A 27,769-nucleotide genomic window follows, 5' to 3' on the forward strand; every position below is an offset into this window, starting at 1 on the left:
TAACTATTAACCTTGTCCTTAGTCAACTCTTCATCTTATGTAAGTATTTACTCATTTTTGGGAGATTTTTCTTTTATTTGTCTATTTATCTCTTCCCTACATTTGGATGAATCTTATTGGTCCATAAGAACCTTAATTTAAAATTTCGAAAAAAATCTCGACCCTCAGGATAATGCCTCTCGAACAGATTATACTTGATTTCTAATGCACCTTCTGGAAATCTTTTTGGACTTCTGTTTCAGGAAAAATTATATTAATAAGATCAGAAATTTTTCTATCTAAAAATATTCAAAATCTGAAAAATCTCTCTCTAGAATATTTTCTCTCTCTAGGCCAAAACAGGCAGAAACAAGATCTTTTATATTTCTAAAGAGGGAATTGATTACAGGGGAAGATATTGGACATCCTGAGAGGCTCGGGAGGAATCTTATAACATCTCCATTTTGTAAATTTTTTTCATACATAATAGAAGTCTCCTTTCTGCAAAACAATAAAAATAAAAATAAAATAAAATAAAGCCAATAATAAATGGCAGGACACTACTACTGGCAGTGGCATGTTGCAAAATTTGGTCACAAGGGCATTGTAGAGGAGCAAAGAGTGCTGTTTCTCCGTCAAAATGGGCTCTTTAGGCAAGGCCGTCTACCACATTGGCTTCTGGATTCGCGAGACAGGCCAGGCCCTCGATCGTCTCGGATCCCGCCTGCAAGGACATTACGCGTTTCAAGAGCAGAGTAAGATCCTTTACCATTCTCTTGCATATATGCATGGTCTGATGCTAACCCGCAGAAACCTTAACCCTTACCATAACAAACCATGAGAAACCCTAACTCTACAACCTAGCCGTAACCCCAACCATTGTCTCAAATTGTGTTGCTGAGCTTACAACAAATGATCTTTCCTGAGTACTCTTGTCACCATAAAGCCTGCAATCTGATGCCCATACACACACGAAATTAATTATGCAATGCAACTATCTTGCGTGTTTGTCCTGTGGTTGTCTCTAGGACTCTGCGTGTGTGCTGACCACTTGACTTGAAAATGTATCCTCAGCCAGTTCACAGGGTTAAATGTAGGTATATGGCTGCTTTGCAAGGCACGCAGCCGGCAATAAGAACTTGATTGAGGGCTACAGCTTACCGTTGGTGATGGACTAGAGGGTCCCTTCTAGTCTGTAACAAGCTTTTTAGTCTGACGAGCTTGTTTCTTTGTGCCATGTGACAGTAAACCCCCCTTGCTTCACCTTCTCCAATAAGCAAGCTGGCAGCTGAATGGACGGGCACACGTAGCTTTTGCCCCAGCCCTTTGCCTTTGCCCGTGCCCTTCACCTTTTATGTCCTGATTGGCCTAGGAAGGTGAGGAGCTTGTAGTAACGCAGGTCAGGGTTAGGGCTTGGAGGGCCAAGGGCACTGGCAGGATGAGGTCTGGATTGGCGGTTGCCTTATAAATAATAGCCAGGGGCTAATTATAGCTAAAAGCTAGTAAATAAATAAAGGGCCAATAATAGCGGGTAATTTCTAATGTAAGTGACCTTGGGCGAAGGTATTCACATCGTATCATGAGGGTTACTAGGGGTGACGCCGTGCAAGGCCTTGTGGCGGTAGAGCTGCAAGCGCGTGGCTTGGCTTGGTGGTATGGGACGCTAGGTTGGGGTCATCTAGGCTTGGTAGGCTTACGACACTCCGACCTCAAGCTTGGGGGTGGTTTGAGGCACCGCTACATTGTGTGTCACGAGCCATAATTCTTCACGGGGGTTATGCAAGGGCGTATGACATTGGGTCTATGAAAACCCAAATAGGGTTTCTCATATATACCCAAGGATCAACTGACATAGATTCCACTGAGTACTAGGGTTAGACCCACATACTTGAGAAACCCTAATTGGGGTTTCATAGACCCAATGTCGTATGCATTGTGTAACTGTGAAGAATTATGGCTAGTGACTCACCGCCCAGTTGGAGGTTCAATGCCTTGACCCACCCCCGAGCTTGAGGTCTGATTGTCATGAGCTTGCCAAGCCTGTATGACCCCAATGTTTTTCCCATTATCCATACCACTACGCTAAGCGACTTGCTTGTAGCTCTATGGCTACAAGGTTGTGCATGTCCATAGTGAATCTCATGTTATCGCGTGGATACCTCTTTATGACTAATAAGTGCCCCCAACGTCACTTCTATAGCAATAACCTTGCTAGGGTTGTTGCTTCATTTATTAGCTTTTTAGCTATAATTAGCTCTTGGCTATTATTTATAAGCCCATGGCCACCCTTAGCCTATGTGTGAACCCTCCATGTCACCATGTCTTGCTAAGCCCAATCTTAACTTAGGTTAGTACACGCTCCTCACCTTGGGTTAACCTAACCCTAGGCTGATTGAGATATAACATACTTCTCCCCTTTTGTTCAATTCATGTCCTCGTGAATCCTTAAGGAGACACGCTTATGAAAGCGAATCCTCGGTTCACATATAGCTCTACAAGTGCTCTGGCTTACCTAGTCTGTATGAGAGTTCTCTTAGTAAAAGTGAGTATGTGTCCTTTACTGAGAGTATGATCACAAAATCAGCCTTGTCCAATCCTCACCTAAGAGTGAATGGAGACTTTGTTTTTCACACATAGCCAATATCTTCCATGTCTTTCGCTAAGGAGTTTCTCCTTCCTATCAAAAGTTGCCTTTATTACTAATACGCATACTGGAAAAAATAAATAATCTGCCAAAACTTGTATGGAAAGATTCCCAACAAACTGGTTCCGATTTGGCAAAGGCATAATTGTCTGTTGCCCTTTCCCATCTTGACTCCTACACTCCCATCTAAATTCGCCTACTCCAAGAATCTCGACTTTTTGGAAGTCTTGTGTGGATGCCAATAATTGTCATATGTACGCTACACTATGGTGCTATGTGACACATTGGCTCAGCATTCAATGTAATATTATACACCATTAATAACCTTTTTAGGAATATTTGTCGTATGTTGTGGCTCCTTTGTGAGCCCTAGTTCCGGACATGGCAGGCACAAGCTACGTAGTGTCACGTGCATCCCGCACTTGGATGCCATGTAGACATATCTGTATAGAAGGTGTAGGACCTGGGATGGTAAACTGGTCCCATGGGAGCCCAATCCGGGACGAGTCATCAGCCAGGGATCCATCTCAGTCGTCAGAGCTCAGGCGTGCATTGTCCTGCATAGGAGTCCAAGGTCAGGTGTGCACTGTCCTGAACATGAAACAGTGCCAGTCCGCGCTGTGAGTCTCCCTTTGGAATGATGACAGTGATTTTGTGTATGTGGTGTGGTACCGGATGCCAGATCATTGTGTAGATAGTTAGGGTTTGCTTTTAGGAATAGGGGCCAGCCCATAGGGCTACCCCAAGTCTTAGTGTGGGCATGAGGATAGTGTGAAACCACCCCCATGAGGGCCAAGAAGGCCCTGGTTGTACCCACCAGCCATGGAGAGGCTGTAGGACAGCCCTACGGGCATGCCAGGGGCAGCCAACAACACATCTAGTGTTATAAGGGCTGTAGGGCAAGTTTGGGGCAGCCCATACAGGCTGCCCAGTCCCCAAGGCAGTCTAGATTCAGTGCTCGGCCCATCTAGATTCAAGCGCATAATGCCCAGCCAACAAGGGGGAAAAGCGCAGATTTTTTATGTGAATTTTCAGCATTTAATGCTGAACAGTCGTGGGACTTTTATTGCTGGCCGCTTGTTTATCTCCTGGCCGACTGCTGTTGAGGAGTAGTATAAATAGGAGAGCCACAATTCATTTGTGTTATCTCATATTTCACCAAGATCCAAGGCAAACAAGGGCTAGACAAGCCAAGTAGTTGCTAAAGCAAAGGGGTGAAGGACTGAAGGTCAAGGGTAGAGATTTCTCAGCCAAGAAAGGTCAAGATTTTTGTATTTTCTTTTCAGATTCACATCATTCTAATAAAGCAAATACACCATCCGTGGTGGGGGTCCTACAGAGGGTATTTGGGACCCAATACTGTGTCCTCTCCGTCTCTCTCTTTCTCTCTCTCTATTTTTTGCACATCTTCATTCAGTTTTGTGCGTTAATTCCGTCGAGAAAAGTGTGCTGATTTTCTGAGCATCGAAGTTACCGATCTTCTCCGAAGCTTCCGCTTGTTATAGTGGTATGAGAGCCTACTTCAAGTGCAAAGATTCAACAAAGAAACCATAATTTTTTCTTGCTCGTATGGTTGGTTTTTAGACGCCGGTGGACTACCCCTTTAAGAGTGACTCATGTCCCTTTAAGGACGGTTGGTTTTCAGTCTGGAAGCCTTCGGACATCTCCCACACAAATAGTGGATGGTCAGATTGCTCTCTAGAAAGGAAGTGCGTTTTCCTGCTGTGGCGAGCTTCGACAATGAGAGAGACCAAGAACCATGGGACCAGACTGCACGAGGCAGCCCAGCTAGGACACCAGGCTTGAGTGTTACAGATATGTTCCAACAGATGATGCGAGCAATCGCAGACCAGACAACCAAGTTGGATGAGCAGAAGGCGCAGATCTTGGCTCTGGAAGAGCGTACCCATTCTCCAGCGTCGCGTTTTCCATCTCCTCCCTCTCCTTCCGTATCCCAGATTCTTGATCCTCGACACAGGGACCCTCTCGCGGGGTCACGACCGCCGCAGCCGAGCTCTTTGCTTGAGTTGCAGATGCGTGCATTGGAGATCTGACAACGTGAAGACAAAGCCATGCGACGCGTGGAACACGAGTGTTACCTAGCAGCTTTGGACGCCAGATTGACACCGGCGGCGCCCTCGAATCATTTTCCTGAGAAAATGAATTTCAGTAAGTATAATGGTAAACTCGATCCCACAACTCTTTATTCATGGTTACATTTGTTTGAAGCTTACTTTGCCGCAGTTAGAAAGACAGATACTGACAGAGTGATCTTAGCCAGTTGGTACTTGGAAGGTGAGGCCATTCCTTGGTGGACTCAGTGGGCTCATGTCCACACCAGATTAGATATGGCAGCTTATGTGTGGGACGAGTTTGTCCGTGACCTTAAGCAGCGGTTTCTACCGCCCCACTACCTTGAGAGACTCCAAGACGAGTTCAGGGGAGCGTGTCAGAACGCGCAACCAGTCCTTTAGTTTGCCAATAGAATTTCAACCTTATGTTTGCAATTAGGCTTATTTGATTAGGACAAGAAAGGGCAGTTTTTGTATGGCCTTGACAAGCAAATCCAATGGGAGGTGCGTATGTTTAGGCCAGCCACCTTTGAAGACGCACTCTCGCTTGCGTAGAGTGCAGAAATGAAGCATAATGGTGGCAAGCCCAAGACTTCCTAGCCGGCTTCTCCCAAGGCTACTGCCTCGGGGGGCAAAGGCCAGAACCAGACGGGGTCTTCCCCAGGACAGAGCCCGGCCTCTGGCTCCAAGAACTTGAACAATGCGTGTAAGCTTACTCCAGACCAGAAAGCGGAGGCAGGCAAGACAAGTGGCAAGTTGAGTGCTGAGGAGCTTTCTCAGTACAAGGAGGGTAGATGTTTCTTTTGTCATACAAAAGGACATACTTCTCGGGAGTGTCCTAAGAAGCCTCCAAAGCCCGCCGCCGCTGCCTCCACAGCTTCTGTGGTGAGCTCAGCTCCCACACAGACCCCAATGGATGCCCCTAGTTCTTCAAATCCCGGTGCTTCAGTTGGAGCAATTATCAGCCGCCGGGAGCTCAAAGATAAGCAGAACGGCGCCCATGACCAGGAGTATGAGCGCAACAAATTGTTCAAGTCCTTTGGCTACATAGGTGGCCAGAGAGTCGTCGTCTTGTTTGACAGCGGCAGCACAGAGGATGTGGTCACGGAACATGCCGCTAGGCGTGCTCGTTTCGTCCTGACTTCGGTGGACAAACAGGTTGAGGGTTTTAGCACAGGCATGACAACGAGCGTCAAGTATGAAGCTCTAGGTGCTAAGTTGGTTATTTAGGGCATAGAATTTGTGCGTGATTTTATGGTTGCCCCTCTTGTAGGAGCAGACATAATTTTGGGTATTCAGTGGTTTCACAAGTTTTTTCCAGATGTCAAGTGCGACAAGCACACGTTCCAGATCAATCGGAATGTGTCAAACACCCCAGTGGCCATTAAGTGTGAGCCAGGAATTCCGAACTTTACGCTGATAAGCCACTTGCAGGCTAAGCGAGCAGTCAGGAAAGGCGCACATGTTAGAAGTCATCTGTCACGACCCTGTGTTTTTCTCTGGACAAGATGCAGATGTGCACGGGGACATGGTGGACAGTGTGAATGGCATCAGGTGGGAGTGAAGATGGAAGCCTATGTGTGGATTACCCCATGTGTGAAAGGGGGCAAAGAGATTTTAGCTTTGAAGGTTTAAAAACCTTTAAAATCTTTTATTAAGCCTTTCATTAAAGAAACGTGGCCCTTATGCTATTTTTGGGGCCACGTGTGAGCTTTTTGGTAAAAGAGGGACTCTTGGGCAGAAAAAGCAGAGAGGCGCCTATCCCTACAGCAGCAGGCGCATGTACTTTTTGGCTGAGGAGGGCTGCTCATCAATCTGAGGAGAAAAACGTGTGCTTTTCTGGGGAGAGGTGGACTGCATGCTGGCTGCGTATGGAGGGGCCTGTGCAGGTAGTGTACGACTGCTGTCCGCAGGTACAGCCCACGTGGCAGGACAGGCTGCAGGTGCAGATTCAGGTGGTGCAGGTACTGGCGGTGCAGGGCAGGCTGCTGCAAGTATAGACGGCGCAGCCAGGTACACCTGCAGGTACAGTCCACGTGGCAGCTGTACGGACAGCTGTACGGGCAGGACAGAACCCGGCGCCTACTGAATCCCTCCTTCCCCTTTGCTTTTTGGAGATTAAAGGGCTGGCTGCTGTGCTGTGCTTCAGAACAGAGACACAGGCCTCTTTTCTCTCTCTCTCTCTCTCTCTCTCTCCCTCTGCTGAAAAGTATACAAGGGCTGATTTCTTTGGACACAAAGGTGGACAGAGGTTGTTTTTCCATGAACATAGACATCATGTCGATGGCGTTCAACTGATGGAACTTTCAGCTTCTCTATGCTTTGATTCGGGACTGTTTTAGGACAGTTTATGGGCTGATTTTATTTGGTAACAAATTCAGCTATGTGCTTGGGACTTTGGCTTCGAGTACAGGTCTTTTGGTTATGTTTCTTGGCATGGGAGTGATGCAAGCTCGCATGGCTGCGTGCTCATGGAGCAGATTGTTTTCTTCCTGCTAGAAAGGAACAGAGGGACCTACAGCTATGGGCATCTCTATGTTGCCAGATGTTTCATGAGGGAACAGGTAACTAGATGTATGCCGTAGTTGGCGAGGAAACATGTTTTTGGGTTTCTCCAGGAGATAGGTCACATGCAGGCAGAAGGTACAGGAGTGGACACATGTTTGGTACAGCCTTGCTACTGATTAGACAAGGGACAGGGAATCCATGACAGAGATGGATAGTACCCTTGGATGGTAGAGAGGGTTTGTACAGGTGTGTCAACTGTATGGTATGCTGTGCTGTGATGCAAGTTCTCTTTTGAGAGACAGTTTGGGAGTCTGTGTTGTGATGCAGGAGCACTGGTGGATGTGTCAGGGTGTGATGCTGTTCATAGTGTGAGAGGCTATGGATGGTTGTGGCAGCCTTGATCATGGGAGAAAGCTTCTGTATGCAGACTCAATGTGAAGGGTCTTTTGATATGAACAATGGCTGGACTTGTTTGTGGATGCCGAGTGGACAAGAAGCCAGATGCAGGTTCTTTGCAGGCTTCCAGGGTTCTACTGTGACGGCTGTGTTTCCAGCCTTATATTGTAATCAAAGCTCTTATAATCAATTAAAGAAATACCGAAGGGGCGCCACTGCGATTTGGGGCCAATCGGTGTCCGTGTACTATTTGCAGGAGCACTCTAGCTCCCCCTGTTTGTTTTCCTTTTCTAGGTCTTCAATGGTGTTGAAGTGTTTTATGTGCAAATGTTTGTTCCACCGCCCTTTGGCTTTCTGAAGGCCGGTTTACATCATCGCTTGTCTATACATATACACCAGGGCCTGTGTTGTGGGTGTGCCCACCCCCTTATTAGGTGTTTTCTCATTTTTCCTAACTCCCCGTATTTTTCCTCCATTTTTTCCTATTTTTCTGTGGCATGGGAGGCAGTCTTGTAGTGGCAAGAGCACCTAGAACTTGGCCGACTGCATCTGTGGAGATACTGGAGGTGGCCGACTGCTCTGCACAGGTCGTGCACCTCCTTGATGCTGGCCGACCCCCCCCCGCTGCTGCTGGCCGACTGCATTTCAGTAGTCGTGGGGTTTTTGTGTCCTGTCGGCTGCTCTACAGCAGGTTGACTGTTGTTGGGGGGCCATATAAAATGGCCCCCAGCCCCCTTGTCACCATTGTATCATTTCCAGGATTCTTTTGTGTATATAGAGCAGAGTTACACGCCTCTACCTCTCTATCTCTTGTGCTGTTATTTTCTGCATTGCGTTTTGCTCGTGTTCCCAGATTTGGTCATCCCATCAAACCAGAGCACATGATGCAATGCAAGGACGCATGAAAGTGACAAAATTGATGAACTACTTGTAACAAAACCACTTAATCAACAACCACAAATAATGAAAGAAAGTAGGATTCAGAGAAAAGAGAAACGAGACCTCATTGAGAGGGGAATAGGTCCCTCCCCCCGCCTCCCTTGTAGGAATTTATTGAATCAAACCACGGACAGTGCCTGAACATTTTACAATAGTTGAGAAGTGCCTTTCCTAAATGAGAGGGAGTGCTCCAATTTATAGGTTTTAGGAGGCTTCAATGCTCTGGAATGGAAAGAGTAAGCACAAGTGGCTACTTTAATTGACAAGTGTTAAGCTAAATTGACTAGTGTAAGGTGAAATGACAAGAGTAAAGACACTTGTCTCATTGTAGATGCCACATGTCTTAAGAGGCGATTCTTTCATAACCTTCTATGCTAAAAATATCTCAACTCGTAAAGAATTTGACATAGGTGCTTAGTAACTCTTGATCCTTGCAAAAATCCGGAGGTATCGACATAAATGGAATTTCCATCCAATTTGCCAAAAATAGTATCTCTCCTAGATTTTAGGAGTTGCATGCTTTAGGTCCAAGAAGGCTTCGTTGTAAAGATTCACTTGTTCATGGTTTGTTCAAATGATTTGAGCATCTGGTTTCGCCTTCAAATCACTCATCACTCATCTAGGCGTTCTAGTCAATTTGGCCACCTGAGTGCTGGGCATTTGGTCGATGACCACCTGACTGAAATCTTTGGGCGTTTTGGCCAATGGCCACCCATCATGGTCACAGGGGACGTGGGGGACGGACCATTGGGACAGGGGAACGCCGTTCCATAATGTGCGGGAATGGAAACGGGCTGGGGACGTCCGGGGACGTGCGAGTCCACGTTGTAACAAGGGGACGACGATTCGGGGACGTTGGGACGGCTGGCCATGTGGGACGGGGACGGAGACGGGACAGTCAATTGACCGTTGCGCAGTGTTGACTGCAGTCTGCCGTTGGGCGCCCTATAGCCGTTGGGCACCTAGCTGTTGAGCAACCCTCCCCACTTGGCCCATGGCTATAAGAAGACCCCCCATTGGCACATGCTATAGGAACTTCAAGTCTTCAAGTCTTCAAGACACACCTCGATCCTCCTTGGCACTTGCTCTAGCCTCTTAGCTCTTGCCTCTTGGCACTCGCAACACTCCTCAAGGCTCAAGCAAGGCGCAAGCTCAAGCCTCAAGGCTCAAGACTCCTCAACTTTCAAGGCTCAAGTGGGAAGCTCATTGGCTCAACACTCCTCAACTTTCAAGGCTCAAGACTCAAGTGGGCATTGGGCAAGGCTCAAGCTCTCCTCAAGCCTCAAGGCTCAAGTGGCATTGGGTAAGTTGTAATTTCAAGTTGTCACTTGTAGACTTGTTGCTCTCCCACACTCACCTCTTGCTCTAGCCTCTCCCTAGTACCTACATCTCTCTCCTACACTCACCTCCATTGCTCAAGGCGCAAGCCTCTCCTATATCTCTCTCCTACACTCACCTCCATTGCGCAAGCCTCCTACATCCCTCTCCTACACTCACCTTCTCTTGCTTTAGTCTCTCCTACATCTCTCTCTTACACTCACCTCCATTGCTCAAGCCTCCTGAGTTCTTAGCACTTGCCTCCATGGCATCTTGATCGCGACCATCCCCCGCACCTCGTTCCGGTGGCGCTAATATGAATAGAGGAAGGAGGACCGAAAGTTGGTCTTGGTGGGAAGAGGTCAACTCCGATCATCCCGGAAGTGGAGGAGGCTCTCGCCCATGGTCGTGCAAGCTATGTCCATATAGGCGAACGGGTGGGGTGGATAAAGTGAGAGCTCACCTCTTGCATGAGCCCGGTCATGAGGTCCGATTTTGTGATCAAGTCACACCGGAGACGAGGAGGCTTCTTGAACGTGTTGCCGCACATGAGGCCTTGCTTTCAAGGAGGAGAGTGCCGCATGTGGCCGTGGATCCCGCAACACTAGTGAGACCATCCCAAGGTTCGGCATCCACATCGGCATCCCCATGTGCATCCACTTCATCGGCATCTGCAGCAGGCGCATCACCCGCCCCACAAGAACGGGTCTCCATGCCGACCGCATCCACACACACGCCGGCAAAGTACTCTTGAGGGTAGTTGGGACCCCAAGAAGAAGGAAGAGGTGGATACGGCCATAGCCCGCTTCTTCTTTCATGACCACATTGCTTTCCATGCTACCAGGTAATCAAGAATTAAGATGTCTAGCTTAAGATCTATCATTTTACATTTTCCTCTTACAAGTTACTTGAACTTTGAAGTTGATCGGTTATTAAATTATTCATTTTTTGTGGATAGATCGGACTACTTCAAGGTCATGGTGAAGAAGATAGGGGAGTATGGTCCAAACTATACGCCCCCATCATCGGAGTCCTTGTGCACCACATTGCTAGAGAAGGAGAAGAGGCTTGTGGAGCAAGCAACATAAAACATGAAGCAACAATGGGCAAGGAATGGAGTGTCCTTGATAGCCGATGGATGGAGTGATACGCGGAAGAGGTCCATCCATGGCCTTGTCGCATATTCCCGTGGTGAGATGTACTTCATCGCCTCACATGATGCTTCTGGGACCGGGAAGAGTGCTGATGTGCTAGCAGCAGAGTGGGCTAGTGGCATAGAGATCATTGGCCCAGACCTAGTTGTGGGCTTTGTTGTTGATGGGGAGGCTTCAAACAGGGGAGTCGGAGCGATCATTGAGAGCATGTACCCCAACATCACCGTGTCATTTTGCATGGCACATTGCTTAAATAATCTCTTGAAGGATATTGGGGACTTGCCCATGGATCCGGCCTATCATCCTTTTGGGCAGCCAAATAGTGACATTTGTCACAAACCATCAGTTCCTATGCCATGAATTCTCCAAAAAATCTAGCCGTCAGCTCCTCAAATACTCAGATATGAGGTTTGCTTGCAACTTCTTTATGCTCCACCGATTGAAAGAGTGTAGTGGTGCATTGAGATAGTTGTTCATTAGTGACGAGTTCACTTCTTCACCATTGGCTTCCACTGAGACAGGAGCTCTATGCAAGGAAAAAGCAAAGAGCCCTGATTTTTGGGAAAAAATGAAGTGCATTGATGCTATGGTTCAACCTATTGTCCACTTGATGAGGCTTGTGGATGGTATGAAGCCATGCATCGGCAAGGTATATGAGGCTATGGACAGCATGATAGAGAAGCTGAGGGATTTGGAGCCAGATGAGGACATGTATGAGGAGATCCGTGCCCTATGTGTGCGTAGGTGGAACTCCTACTTCTCTCCTTTGCATGCAGCAGCCTATGTGGTGGACCTTGAGTTTCAAGGTAAAGGGCAAGAAAGTGACGCAGAGGTGAGCAAGCTATGGAGACTTGTCTTGACTCGACTTGTGCCTGACCCAAATGTTAGGTGGAAGATCCGTGACCAGTTGTCCAGGTATAGGAGCTTTCAGGGCTCTTATGGAGACATGGATGCACAGGATGATCACTTCAAAGTTGGGGCTGCTTTGTGGTGGGAAGATTTTGGTTCAGATGGACCTGAGCTTCAGCATCTAGCCATCCGCATTCTTAGCTAGGTAGTGAGTTCCTCTTGCCTAGAGCAACTTTGGAGTGTGAAAATAATACCCAATATTTACCCAGCCCAAAAAGGGCTGCCTTTTTTGTTGGCCGACCCAATAAAAATCACTCCAGCTCTGTTAACTGCTTTTTATGGGACAACAGCTCTCTCTGCTTATTCGGAGTCTCACATAGAGCTCCTGTATTGGACTTCATCTTTTATATTTACATCACCATTTCATACTGTGTTTTACTCTGATCTTTTATATACTTGGTCCTTTGGTCTCTTTTGCCCTCACATGGTATCAGAGCGATCGTGAGCAAAGGGATCGAAGACCTAGAAAGTACACACCATGGATCGTCTACCCTCGATTCCGGAGGATCAGCTTTTCATACCAGATATTGACTCCCCTTATTCCGATATAGATCACACAGAGGATGAAACTCCTCATGCACTGGAGAGCCCTGTTCGAGGTCTTTCATTGGGAGACGACCAGCCTGCTTTTACCCACTCACCCTCTTCACCCTTGGCGTATGGTTTTTCGTCTCCAAGCTTATCAGCCGTTACTTCCAGAGGAGGATACAAGCCCTCAGCTAGTGTGCCAGTATTGGACCCAGGTATTCAGCCTCAATTGGAGAGCTCTGCTTCTCATTCTAGCCGACAAACTGGACTTTGGTACGGGACTCTTTCTTTGGAAGAACACGTACCTCCTCGATCGTTCGGAGATCCATCATCATCCCCGTCGGTGACCGCGTCAGGTTCGTATGTGCTTATTAGTACGTATGTTCCTAACTCTGCATGGGTATCTTCTTCTGTGGCATAGGTTCAACAAACGGTACCATCAACTACCCTCGATCCCTGGCATTTTGTGAACCTCTAATAGAGGAGGGTCTAGGAGTATAACTCACTCTCCGACTTCCGGTGTTCAAGGAGGTAACACTGTTTTCTCGTCTAGTTCACTTTTTGTTCCAACTCCTAATGTGTTATGGAATACTGCCCAAATTCAAACTCAAAACCCTCCCTCTTAACCCATACCTCTTCCTACTAGTATTGGCATGCAGTCATCACTGCCTGCACCTCTTTTGGGTCCCGCGTATGGTTTCTACCCATCCGAGTTATCTTTTAACACGACGCCCTCTAGCACTGCGGTCCCACCCAGCATTCTAGGGTATCAGGTGGTTTACCAACCCATATCTAGCACTGGTGTTTTTCCCAATTATGTGCCTTCTCCAGGTTTCGTACCTCAACCTAGTATTCCTCCTATGTTGAGTACCCAAAACTTGATTCCATCTTATGGAGCACCCTCGACAGGTCCTTCATCCATGCTTGGTCTTGGTGGACTGTTTGGTTTCTCTCCTCAACACTTACACTCTCGATATGGACACCAGCCTTCCTGGACTCCCCCACCATCTTCCTTTCATGTTTCTATGTCCAGAAATGCTTTCACAGAAAAGACTCGTTTTAACGAGTCTAATTATACAACCTGGGCTAATCTTATGGAACAAGTTTTCACATCCCAAGGTTCCTGGAACCTAGTAAAGGGCCTTGAACTAAAACCCCACCCTTCTCTAGTACCTCCTGAAGTCATCAGCCATTGTAAGGCTAGAAATGCCACTGCTATAGTGGAGCTCATGCAAGGCCTCTTGCCCGAGTTCCATTCACAACTCCAACAGTTCCCTTATGTCTCTGATAGATGGGCACACCACGCAGAGAGAGATGCCGCACGTGATCGTACGCGTCACATTGATCTTGAGCATCAAATTCAAATTTTCTCTATCAAAGAAGGGGATGACTTGACCGTCAAAGTGGCTAAATATTGGTGCCTTAACGCCAAGTTTGCCACCACTGGCTCTGCCAAGTCCCAGAAAGATGAGGTTATCACTCTTCTAAACAAGTTGCCTCCTAGCTTCTTTACTTTTGTCACATAGACCATTAGTTTAGAGCCTATGCCTAACCTATATGAGTGTGAATGCCAACTCTTGCGTTTCGCTAGGTTGCATGACCAATTTCATCCCAAGAAGTCATCCTCTCCCTCCACTCAAGAGGGGGCCCTTGTGTCCAATACAACCTCTACTCAAAAAGGACAGCAAGGGAAAGGGAACAGCAACTTAGGAAATCAAGGCAAATCTCCCGGCAACCACACTGATTCCAAAAATCTTGCCTCCACACCCATTCCCTACTGGCAAAATATTCCCAAAAAGAATAGATTTTGCACTTCTTGCCAAATACCTGGCCATGTTGATGATGAGTGTGTTTTTAAAAACAAGGAAAATAGAGGCAACAACTCCAAGCCCATTACCTCCACCCGCCAAAACAACCAAGGTGGTAGCAATGTCCCAAATTGGCTACCAGTGGGGGTAGCAATCCTGCACTTACTCTACTAAGCTCCCATCCAAGGACCCAACAAGAAGGAAATGGTTCCACTTGGCCATGTTCCTCCCACTAACGAGCTAATAGTCAGGTTGCTCACGCCCCACCTTCCTAGTCAGTTTCTTTCACCACTCCTGAAGAGATGTCTGACTGGTCTTCCCTCACACCTCATCTTGGCCCCTCAGCCAATATTGCTCAGGTCACACTTAAGATTGATTCCATCCACCACTCCACAAAAAGGAAGAAACGAAGGCCTAAACAAGGCCATCCACAGGGAAAGGCCTTTGCCCTCATTCAGATTTGTCAGTTACCTGATAATCCCTCTGTGCCCATTATTGAGGCCCATCCGACTCTTCCCTGTGGTCATCCTGTCACTTGGGTAGTTGACAGTGGCGCTACTCACCATATGGCACGTAATGCTGACATTTTCATTTCTTAGCGTCCTGTTAAGGGAGAAGTTCGATGTGGCAATAACACAATGATGCCCATAAAATCCATTGGCACTGTCTTATTTGACACCAACATTGGCCCCAACGAGGCCACCTTGGAGAATGTCTATCTTGTCCCTAATTTAGGACTCAACCTTCTTTCTGTCTCTCCCAGCTTACCCAACTCGATCGTGGTGTTTACTTCAACAAACGAGTTGTTGAGGTAATTGATGAAACTACTGGTCTTGTTGTTGCCAAAGGACAAGCTCAGAAGGATGGTTTGTATCGAATTTCCACTTTTCTAACTGAGCCATCTTCTGTGACTCAGAGTTTCATCAGGCTTGGGCCTATGCGACACAAGCTCCCTCCGACCTTGAACGACTATGGCACTTCCGCTATGGTCATCTACCGTATTCCACTCTCTATGAGCTATCTCGAGACAAGGTAGTTGAAGGTATACCTAGCCTCAAACTGACAAAGGATGTCTGTCAGCCCTGTCAACTGGGTAAACAACATCGCTCCCCATTCCCACAACATGCTACTCATCGGGCTTCGGGAATCCTCCGGTTGATTCATTTCGCCTTGAGTGGCCAATCCCCAACCCCTTCCTTGAATGGATCTCTTGGGCACTTGGCATCGTCGGGAGCCACTTAAGTGCTTGGTGATCTGTCAGCCCTGTCAACCGGGTAAACAACATCGCTCCCCATTCCCACAACATGCTACTCATCGGGCTTCGGGAATCCTCCGGTTGATTCATTTCGCCTTGAGTGGCCAATCCCCAACCCCTTCCTTGAATGGATCTCTTGGGCACTTGGCATCGTCGGGAGCCACTTAAGTGCTTGGTGATCTGTGATGACTGTGAAAATGCGTCCACAAGGAACATGTTTTAAATGTTTGCGAAGATGATGAGATAGCGGTTATTGATGAGATAGAAGCTGTCTGAGCATAAATCAATGCTCCTTTTGCTCCCTTGCACATAGCTCGTCGGGCTTGGAGATGAGAAATCATAGGAACGCCAAGAATGCTCCTATCCCCCCGAATCATGACAGGCTTAGGAAAACCTTTAGAGATGATAAAGGTGTCCTGCTCCCAATTGGGAATAGGTTCATACTAACGAAACCACTGGATTCCTAAGATCATGTCACATCCCAAAAGAGGAGCGACAATGAAATCTCGATGAAATGAGACCTTTTGAACTTCAAAGGCAAATTGCTGTGCCTTCTGGGAAATGTGGGTGCGGAGACCAGGTGTAAACTCGTCTACCTCCAAATGATAGGGCACTAAGGTACATCTCTTGTGGGTAGCCAACTGGAGAGAGATGGCGTCCTCAGAACTGCCCATGTCAAAAAGGATTATGAACTGTCGGGCCTTGGCAGAGCCATAAGCTTGGATCAGGCTTTTCTGTGTGGTTGTTGCCTCACCCTCCTGCTTAGCATCAAGTACCACGGATGGCATGGGATGCATAGAAGGTAAGATCTGAACCGCATTGGTGGTAGCAGGCGGGTCTGGAGGAGCGGGGGATACTGTGGCAACTGTGGCAGAAGGCTCTTTGGAGGCTTGCTCCGTTTGCCTTTTTGGACAATCCTTCTTACCATGCCCTATGATGTGACAGAAAAAACATCTGTTTTCTGACTGATACTGTCTTTGCTCCTCTGGAGGAAGATAACCTCCAGTGATGCTTGCTTGAGCCTTTTCCTCAGGGGTCTTCTTAGGCTTGGATTCCTTATCCCCTGAACTAGAGCTAGGAGTGGTGTCTGTCTTAGTGTCTTTAGAAGACGAATTACCCTTCCCCTGTTGGGGTTTGGTACTGGACTGTGATGAGTGCTTGGGCTTGCCTCCGTTCATCTTCATTTCTTCATTTCTTCATTTCTTCATTTTGAGTGAGAGTCAAAGCCCGGTCATATGTACTGGATTCAAAGTTATGAACTGTGAACCGAATGTTAGGATCCAATCCACGAATGAATTGCTCCATCTTAGCCTGCACAGATAATCCTAACTGATGTGCTGAAGTAATAATCTTACCGGAATACTGAAGCACTGGGGATCCGTTCTGTCTGAGTCCATAGAACTCATCTTTGAGACCGGTCATGTACTGGGGCGGGAGAAATCTGGTCTTCAGGTCATGGACAAAGATGTCCCATTCAAAGGCTGTGACATCTGTGGCCTGGTCTGTATGAATACTAGACCAATGCTGCCACCAAGTGACTGCCTCACCAGTGAGATGGGGAGCTGCTAAGTGGATTTTATCTTGTGGGTCTGTGATCCTAGCTAATGGAAAATGAACATTAAACTGATGAATAAATTGATTAACTGATGAATGATCGCACTTATCATCATACTTACTGAAGTTTGGTTGACTGCGAATGACGGTTGTTGATGCTGATGCGGACTGCGGGCTGGTGACACCTATGACTGGGGAGACTGAGGAGAGTTGCTGATACCTCAAGTGTATGGCCTCCTTTTCCTGTTGGTGCTCGAGTAACATACGTTCTCGATCAAGCTCACGTTGGTGTTCCCGAGCGACGAGTTCAGCCTGACGCCGGACTTCGTCGATCCTGCGTTGGGCTTCCTCATAGTTCCATCTTTTTGCTTTTTCTTCTTTCCTTCGGGCCTCATCCTCTCTCCTTTGTTGTTCCATCTTAAAGAAGAGGGAGATGTAGTCGGGTGCTGCTGGAGGCGGAGAATGACGTGCTGCTGCTACCTCTAAGAGTTGGAGACGCTCCATGAGCAGCTGGTTCTGAGCTCTCAGAAGAGCTATGGTGTCTGCTGTAGGCGGAAGAACATGGTCTCCTTCGGGGGAGACGTCTTCCGGCTGATGAGTACTCTCTTCTATAGACATGATGTTGAAGTCGGTGGTCGTGCCGGAACTCAATCTAACCATCCAAGGATGTCTCCACGCTAGGATACGGTGTGTGTGGACAATCTTGTTGAAATTAGAGCAATGTGATGAGCTATGGTGGATCAAATACTAGAATCAACATCATTAACAAAGTGATTAGCAAATAATTAAGACGTAGTGAGTAATTAGCAAATAACTTAATGTAGGCATGGATAATCAAAAACTAGCAAATTCTCATTAGGCCAATGCCTCAATTCATAGAGTTTACATCCAAGCAAGGTGGTACCAAACGTTATGTACTGTACGGATCCGTATGTACTGTACGTTGTTTGGAACGAAAAAAAATTTTAAGGTACGTAAAAATATGTACCATTGGTAAAAATACATAAAAATACGTACCAATGTATAATATTTAGTGGACAGCTCAGCTGAGAGAGAGAGAGAGAGAGAGAGAGACTTGAAGGAGAGAGAGGCTGAGAGCTCAATGCACGGTCCACAGATGGTGGGCTAAGGCTCTAAGAGAGAGAGAGAGAGAGAGAGAGAGAGAGAGAGAGAGAGAGAGTTATGTTGCTGCCTTGGGGGCCTAAGCAAGGGTGGGTGGGTGGGTGGGGAAAGGGGGCGGGCCAGCATATTGCCAGCTGTACTGGGCGCCAGTGGCGAACAGAGAGGGCCACAGAGGCGCGAAGCGAACAGGGGCGGTGAGGGCAGAGGCGAACTGAGGCGGCGGTGAGCAGGGGGCGGCCCAGGAAGAAGGCAGCGGCGACAGTAGCGAAGAGAGAGAGAGTGCGACTGTAGAGGAGAGAGAGCATGGCGGCTGGCCCTTACTGGAAGGTTGAGGTCGTACGGCCTCCAGAGTCCAGACGCAAGACGTAGGCATGCCGCACAGAAGGAGCCAAAAAAAAACGTACGGATCGATCTGTACGTACGGATCCCCGTACAGTACGGATTGGATCCGTACGTACGATTTGATCCTACCTTGCATCCAAGCATCTAATCCCACTGATTTCTCCTTGATTCACTCCACCTCTTTTGCTTTATTCTCTCCACCTCTTCACTTTTCCCAGAATATCTCCTAGAATATCTCCACACTTCCTAAATCTTCTCATGCTACCCTTTATTCTCTCCCAATAGATTCTTCTCACCTTTTTACAGGTTCTTTCACATTTACACATTCTCTTTTACAGCCTCTAACCAAGGGCTTGTTCCCACACACACCCTATTCACTTGTATATTTCAACACCTCCCCTCAAGTGAATACTCCTAGCACACCTAGACCCTATACCAAGTTTCTCTCCTTACTTGATAGTCTGCGACTAGTGTCTAGCACACCTCCCCTCAAGTTATCTTAGCACACTTGGACCCTATACCAAGTTTCTCTCTTACTTGATAGCCTGCGACCAGTGCCTCGAGTCCCTAATCTCATAGTCCTTGACACTCTCTCTCTCTATGTGTCCAAGGCTTACTATAGTTGACCGCGACCTTGACTAACGTGCTCACACATACATCTATCTACCACGTGGCCTACATCATCGATGACTCAGAGGTGGTTTTACTTTGTTGGGGCAGGTTACATTGGGTTGTGGGGTCTCTCTCTCTCTCTCTCAGAGATTTTCACATGGCTCCTCACTCTTTGGAGCCTCACATCTTCTCTTTTCTTCAGTCTTCTTCTCGTGACAGCTTCTCTCCACGTGTCCGTCTCTTCTTTCAGTCTTCTTGGGGCAGCTTCTCTTCTCGTGTCCATGTCTTCCTTTAGATCTTCTTGGTGTGGATCTTCTTCTTGGAAGGAGATGTTCTTCTTCTTTCATGGCTGGGGCCATGAACTTGACCGTCAGGTCTTCTTGCTCCATGTGAGCAACATGTTCAAATGATTTGCTGACAGTTCCTTTGGGTTTTTGATGTTTATCTTGTATCATTATGCAATGCAAACCCAGATCTATGCGGGAGGTCTTACCTCTTGCCTTATTCTGGACAAGGGCAGTGTCTGATCCCATTTTTACACTGATGTAATGTGCCCAATACATAATGCGTATAGCATTCATTCTTATGCATATTTCCAAATGCAACTGTGGTTGTGAATAATCTTGAATTTGAGTGAGATTTACAGGCATTAACCAAGGGTTAAATGCAAAATGATGATTATCACAAATTTATCAGTACAATTTTATCCCATGCCTACATTAAGTTATTTGCTAATTACTCACTAATTACTCACTAATTACGTCTTAATTATTTCTTCGTTAGCGCAAACCGCCGGCGCATGAGGAAGAAATCGCGATTTTCTGCAGCGCAGGTTTTTCTGATGAATTTGCAGATCTTGTCCACTTCAAATCAAATTGACCTAATTCCTCTTAGCCCCAAGGGTTTTCAAGCATGCTCTACAAGCTGGTGAAGACAGAATTCAATTTCATAAAGTCTATAGTGAGATCCAAGCTCTTCATCAAATCTGCACAGCAGGTGACTTTGGTAAAACAGAGACTAAGCATTCAATATTTGGTCAAATCTTGTGTTTATTGGCTTAATCCTCTACTAGACTCATTGCTATTGATGCCTTTGAAAGCATTTGAGCTCATTTGAAGTCTAAGGCACCAGATCTGGACTCCTCGCATACTCTGTTTTCTGCACACAAAACAGTGGATTAATTTGCTAATCAGTGATTAATCAATGCTAATCATTGTATTTTGGTGCAATTGAGGGTTCAAATTAACCATTAGGTATCTGATACAGATCCCTATAACTTCAGATTGTAATTCGGAGTTGGTGTGATACTCCAACCGTTCCGTACAAATTGGTTACCCTTGATTTAATGTAATTTATAAAAAACCAACAAATTCTCATTAGGCCAATGCCTCAATTTATAGAGTTTACATCCAAGCATCTAATCCCACTGATTTCTCCTTGATTCACTCCACCTCTTTTGCTTGATTCTCTCCACCTCTTCACTTTTCCCAGAATATCTCCACACTTCCTAAATCTTCTCATGCTACCCTTTATTCTCTCCCAGTAGATTCTTCTCACCTTTTCACAGGTTCTTTCACATTTACACATTCTCTTTTACAGCCTCTAACCAAGGGCTTGTTCCCACACACACCCTATTCACTTGTATATTTCAACAAATCTGAATCTGATACCAATGTAATATGCAGCAGAAGTCTTTGTATTGGAAGATCATGTCACACAAATGCTCACACCGTCTTCTGTATCCTGAGTTTCGTGAGTTTAGCAATCCACTTTAATACTTCAAACTTTAAAGAGATGAGAGAGAGAGATATGAGAACTGTACACCAGATTGGGTCCCAAATTACCCACCGAAGGGCCCCCTATCCCGATAACGAGATAGTATTTGCTTTATTACTTTAGAGAGAATGATTGTGGACTGTAGATAAGCCAAACGCAAGATCTCGGAGGATCGGAAGCCTGGCTGAACTGTACACGGCTGTAGAAACACCTCAATGAACCGATCTCGAGCCTAAGCACTCTTCCCAAGGGCATGAGGAAGGGCTGCACACTTGAGGTTGAGAAAGGACTGCGGTGGACTGTTCTAAGCTATGTAAATATGTTGAAAATGCTTATGAATGATATGTTACCTTCACCAGATGACTGTAGCATGTATGGATGATGCACAGAGGGCGGAGGCACTGCTTAGGTAAACTGCTGTAGAACTACAAACGTAGGATTAAACTGACCTGAATACCTACTGTGGTGGTGATCTATGCTCAAACGCAGAGGGTACCTACTGAACTGGGGCCTGAAAGAGTGCTGTATGCAGGCGCCTGTAGGTTGAAAGGACAGAACTACTGCGTTAGGGTACAGATGGCTGCGCCTGAGGGCTGTAAGGATTGTGGTGCTGCGTTAAACTGCTGGGACTGCTGAATAAGACTGCTGATGTGTTGCGTTAAATTGCAGGGATTGCTGAGAGCAAAAACGCAAGCTTAAGGGGTGTTGAGAGGCTAACGCAGAAGCTCCAGAAGGGCTGGATTAGTCTAGGCTGAAGGTGGGGAATGCTTCTAGTGCTGAGGATGAAGGTGCCTAGCTTTCTATAGACTGAATGGAGAACTAAGCCCTATGCAAGCCTATTTATACTAGATAGGGTTTGGTCAAGTTGGCTGGTCATAATTTAATAAACTTTATGTTTATAAATGACAATAAATGCTTAAATAAAAACCATAAAATATGGAAAAAATACCAGATAAATCCTAGTAAATTCCATAAGGCTTCTGGGATGTTCTAAATGATGCACAAGCATATGAATGCATATTATGCAAGATGCAGAGTGCTTTCTGATGCAAACCCTAAGGCTTCTACTGACTCTACATGCATGAATGATTCTCTCCAAGTGGGTTAAGGGACTTGACTGACTGATTGACCCACTAAGGCTGAGGAATGACCTATGTAGCTCGTGCCTGACTTATCCTGGATTGAGGATGTACAATGGGGTCATGGCATACGACAAATATCATCCTACTGGGTTCTAATAACGTACAAATGTTGCACTGCTGATGATGAGCCAGTTTGTCACCATGCACTGAGTGCAGAGTGCATGTGACAATACTACATGCTGATTGTTGATGATTATTCAAGATACATGTGGGTATATTTTCTAAAGCATAAATCTGACGCTTTCCAATACTTTTCCACATGGTTTCAGTTAGTCACAAATCAAATGGGCGTCTCAATTGGGACTGCTCGTAGTGACAATGGGGGTGAATTTATCTCCCATCAATTTTCTCAATTCTTGCAAGATCATGGCATTCAACGCCAACTCACCTCCACCAACTCTCCCTCACAGAATGGAGTGGTCGAGCGCAAGAACCGAACAGTCTATCAAGCATGTGGGTGTCCATTTTCACTTTAACAAGGAACAGGTTGAGCTTGGTACCATCCGACTTCAGTACATTTCCACGGTTGACAACCAAGAAGACATCCTTATGAAGTCTGTCAACCGCCCCATTCTCGAGTGTCTTCGCAATCGGATTGGCGTCGATCTCCGCTCATTGAGAGGGGGATCTACCTCTCCCTTCATTTTTTAACCATTTTTGTATCAGGCACACGAGTCAGTGAAAACCCCATGAGGACACGACTCCTATGAAAACCAATTGCATTGCATTTTTTTCCATCCTGCATTCCTATGCACAGCATTCTGTTTTGTGTGTTTGGGGCGCATGTATGAATGAAAACCCAAAATGGGCATTCATGCATGTGAAAACCTCTTGCATTGTGGCATTCTTCCAGTACTTCTCAATCCGAGATGCCTAGTCAATCACTGAAATCCTCATCTTCGACAATCAAATCTTTTTCCCCTCTTCTCCTCTCATGATCCCTTTTTGGTTTGAGAGGGGGGGTGTGAAAATAATACCCAATATTTACCCAGCCCAAAAAGGGCGGTCTTCTTTGCTGGCTGACTCCCATGTTGGCCGACCCAATAAAACCTCATATAAATATGAGGCCCCTCCCCTTGCTCGCGTGTAACCATCAACCTACGAGGTCCTTGGCGCCTTGCGTTCTTTTCTCCTCTGCGTTCATCGCATGCTGGACACCTCGTGGAGTGCACATCACTGAGCGCATCACTGTCTCTTGCTGGTCAGTACACAGACGGCTCACATCTGTACTCTGGCCGCCTACATCAAGTTCTTTTTGCAGCGTTAACTGCTGTTGGTCTGGCTGCCCACATCAGCCTTACCAGAGTGTTTTCTCTGCCTACATCAAGATCATTTTGCAGCGTTAACTACCGTTGGTCCGGCTGCCTACATCAGCCTCTCCACAGCGTTTTCGCGGCCTACATCAGGTTCTCCTGTATCGCCTACTTCAGGCTGACTTTGTCACCTTCATCAGGCTAACAACAACGTTTACATCACCTACTGTAGGCTGACTTCATCGTCTACATTAGGTTGTCTTCAGCGTTTGCATTAGGCTTATATCAGCGCTTTCATCAGGGTCACTCCAGCTCTGTTAACTGCGTTTTATGGGACAACAGCTCTCTCTGCTTATTTGGAGTCTCACATAGAGCTCCTATACTGGACTTCATCTTTTATATTCACATCACCATTTCATACTGTGTGTTTTACTCTGATCTTTTATATATTTGGTCCTTTGGTCTCTTTTGCCCTCACATGGAGCTCATACAGTCACATTGCATCGAAGAAGAGGAACCGTCTTGGGGTGGAACAGGCAAATGATCTAGTCTTTGTGAGTGCAAACTTGCGAATGCTTTGCAAGAGTGCAACTGTAAAGGCTGATGCATTTACCGAGTGGGAGATGTCTTAGGATGATGAGGAGTTCGAGGAGCAAGTGGAGGACATCTCTATGGAGCCTGCAGGCATTGCAGGGACCCATGATCGTGAGGCCAGCACTTCACATGCCCCTTGAGGCTTTTTGACATTTGTACTACTCGTGATAGTCTCTTTTTTGTATGCCACTTACGTGGTTAGGGCCTAGGCCTTTGCCCTTGTCTTTTGCTTTAGCCTTTGGCACCTGGGTCCTGGGTGCCTGATCTCCTTTTTTGTAACACCCATTTTTTTGCTAGTATGACTTAATATTGATGCTTTGGAAGTGTAAAGTGACCTTGTTTTAGTATTGTTAAGTTTCTTGAATGAGTGCTTACTTAAAATTGCATATTTTGTATGCTGTTCCCCGTCCTGGTTCCCAGGAATCCCCGTTCCTCGTCCCATGTTACTATGGCACCCTTAAATAGAAATGAACATTCTAGCTTAATTAGCTACTCGAAAGATATACAAATCACAATTCATACCTCATGAGATATCTGGTAATTACAAATTAAATATGGAACAATTTTGAGCAAGACAATGATCAGTTTGAAGAACAAAGTAGGAGGTTGGTTACATCCCTCCCCCTTATAATTTGTCTTGGCCTCAAGACAATGAATGACGTGCTTCTGGCCTGATAGCTTCTTAATAAGTTGAGTATTGCAAGATAATCCTTTGTGTACTCCTCTGGCATCCATTTAGCCTCCATGTGAGAATAGTTTTGGAACCTCAAGGGGAATTTTCTGTGATGTTTCTTCCTTTCTTCCTAACCATGTGGAAGATAATCTGTTTTGGTTGCAATATCTCTTCTTGTTCATCCACTTCCTGTGGTGCCTCCATAACAGGCTCCTTTGGAGGTGGTCTTGCATAGGGTTTTAAAAGGTTAACATGGAAGGCATTATGAATTCTCAAATGATCCGGAAGCTGCAACCTTTAACAAACATCACTAATCTTTTTGTTAACCTGAAAAGGTCCATAGTTTCTAGCGGCTAATTTAGGAATTTGGTGCTCTTTTTCTTTGGATTTCTTGAGTCTGGTTTTATCAAACTTTCACCAAACCCAATCTCCTTAAAAAGTAGTTCTTCTATGCTTATCAGCTGCCTTCTTTTGTTTGGCTTGAGACCTTCGTATTGCTCTGTTGACCGAATTCATTGGCGTGGAAAATTTCTTATTTGGTTCTAAGTACAGGTGACAAGAGTGGAGCTTTAACTGGAGAAGTGTGTACTATGTTATTGTAAGCATATTCTACCAATGGTAGGTACTTCTTCCATTGTACTTTGGCTTCATAGCAATAACACATATCCAAGATGGTGAGATTTGCTATCTCACTTTGTCCATCTGTCTAGGGATGATAAGAAGAAGAAAAAGTTATCTTCGTACCCATGTTATCAAAGAGACCTCCAAAAAAGCCTGGTAGTTCTTGGATCTGTCTCCCACAATGGATTGTGGCAATCTATGATGCTTAAAGATTTGTTGGATGAACAACTTAGCCATGTGCTCTGCCTTGATAGTTTTCTTCTCTGGAATAAAATGGACTTGCTTGTTGAACATGTCAATGGTGGTCCATATCCCATCATTTCCATTGGCTGATTTTGGCAAATCAAAAATGAAATCCATAGCAATACTTTCCTAAGGTTGGTTGTGAATTGGCAGTGGGTGCAGAAGTCCAGCTGGTTTCCTTCGATCAAACTTGACCCTTTGGCAGATCAAGCATTCCCGAATATATTGTTGAAGATCTCTTCTCATACTTAGGCACACTAAATACATCTCCAAGGCTTGAGATGTGGCTAAAATACCACGATGAGCCATGTAAGGAGGAGCATGACATTCCTCCATCACTTTAGACATGAAATCCTTTGTCACACATAACTTGTCTTGCATTAACAGAAATCCATCCTCGATGGCATAAGAAGTCACTATTTCACTGTGTTGCAATTTGTCCCATATTAGCTGAAAATCTTCATCAAGTATTGAGACGGAAGTCAGATTGGGAGAATTATTTGCCATGTCACATGCGGAAGCTTTGGGAGTCTTCTTTCAGCCCTAAACACCATCTAGAACACGCTGATGCAAAAACGCAGATAGAAGGGAGAGTAGAGAGAGAGAGAGAGAGAGGTGGAAATTCAGTATATTCATATGGTACAAAAAGGTACCCCTAATCTACAGCCATAGGCTGCCTCATATAAAAGGTGGAATACACCAAAACTGTCCTACTCTATGGACCCAACTCAAAAGGAGTTGAATGATCTATCCAATGAGCATATGCGCCTTTTATAGGCCCTTTGGACACAAGGAGAGCTGGCCGACTGCTCATCGGCCAGCCGACTGGGCGTGTTCTTCATAAAACGCAGCCACCATGCAGCCGACAGTAGTTCCCTGCATCCGAAAGCACCAAACGCAGCGGACAGGTCATCTTGTAGCTGATAGCCTCCTCTTCATGTCCTCCTAGTCCACATTGGCCAAACTGCACAGCATGCTCCTAAATTCTAGTTCTAACTGATCTTTTTCTGGCTACCCCTTCTCGACTAGCTTCTATGCACTCATGCACATGACCTGCCATTGGTTGAGTTTGCATACAACATAGTGCATGCTTCCATAGGTAAAGCACCTTTTGAGACCATTTATGGAAAGGTGGTGTTGCCATCTGTCTTGAGGACCAAAGATGAGTTTTTTGCAATAGCTGAGTATGTTAGGATTTGGATACTGCATCCGCAAAGGTGCGGATAGCCATTGAAAAGTCTCAAGCCAACCATAAAAAGGCAACAAATAAGCATAGAAGGCCTAGGGGCTTCAAGGAGGGCGATTGGGTTCCGCCAAAGTTTGAAAAAGCAAGTTTTAGGAAGAGGCTAAGTAAAGAAGGAAGGTATCCAAAACTTTCCGACAGAGGAGGAAGAGAGTTACACCATATACGCTCCCAAAAGACTAGTTTATATTGATTATGAGTTTATATATATAGGTGAGATCTAGGTCAAGTTAGAGTGTTATATATATAGCTCCAACACCCCCACTCAAACAAAGGTCTCTAGCTGCGAGTGAAAAACCCTTGGGGAGAATTTTTATAAACGTGTAAAATGTTGGAAATACATGAACATGAAGAGATAGGGACAGAGTGACTCAGAGAGAGAGAGAGAGAGAGGAGGAGGAAGAGAGTTACACCATATACGCTCCCAAAAGACTAGTTCGTATTGATTATGAGTTTGTATTATAGGTGAGATCTAGGTCAAGTTAGGGTGTGATATATATAGCTCCAACACCCCCACTCAAACAAAGGTCTCTAGCTGCGAGTGAAAAAACCCTTGGAGAGTACAAGGGAAAAACCCGAGCCCCTATATATACATATCATATACAAAAGATCAATGTGCGTAATGTGAAAGAGTTATTAGAATATATAGTGGAGATGAAGACAAAATCTGAGAACACAACAGCAAGTGCACTGCAGAAAAATACAGCAATAGAGAAGGAGAGAGAGAGAGGCGTGTAACTCTGCTATATATACACAAGAAAATCCTGAAGATTGAATACAATGAGTTGGGGGTCAAGGGCCATATAAAAAGGGACCATTTTATATGGCCCCACATGAGCAGTCGGCCTACTCAAAAGACAGAGCCGACAGTCTCTCGGATGTCCACGACCAGGTCCAGTCTCCAGTCAGCCAGTTGCTTAGAGTCGGCCAGCACACAGGACAAGTCGGGGACCAGAAGAAGCAGTCGGCCAACATCCAGGACACCCAGACCAGCAGTCAGTATGCTTGGATTTGCTATGTTGAACATAATCCTTGGCAAGACTAATGGCACTTTGATTGTCACATCTAAGTGGAGTATTTGACGA

At 45.9% G+C, this 27,769-nt stretch overlaps 1 protein-coding gene across 1 annotated transcript in view; it reads left to right on the forward strand.

Annotated features, from left to right (window-relative positions):
* The first annotated feature begins 545 nt into the window (after positions 1-545).
* Positions 546-27,769, forward strand: part of LOC147633328 (gamma carbonic anhydrase 1, mitochondrial-like) — a 45,367-nt gene continuing 18,143 nt past the window's right edge. The window contains exon 1 of the mRNA XM_086806380.1: positions 546-734. Coding sequence (XP_086662506.1) covers positions 620-734 — 115 coding nt within the window. The 5' untranslated portion in view covers positions 546-619. The remainder of the gene's footprint in view (positions 735-27,769) is intronic.

The sequence above is a fragment of the Cibotium barometz genome, chromosome 12 (genome assembly GCF_041138505.1).
Source record: "Cibotium barometz isolate CiBa-2024 chromosome 12, ASM4113850v1, whole genome shotgun sequence".
Lineage (NCBI taxonomy): Eukaryota > Viridiplantae > Streptophyta > Polypodiopsida > Cyatheales > Cibotiaceae > Cibotium > Cibotium barometz.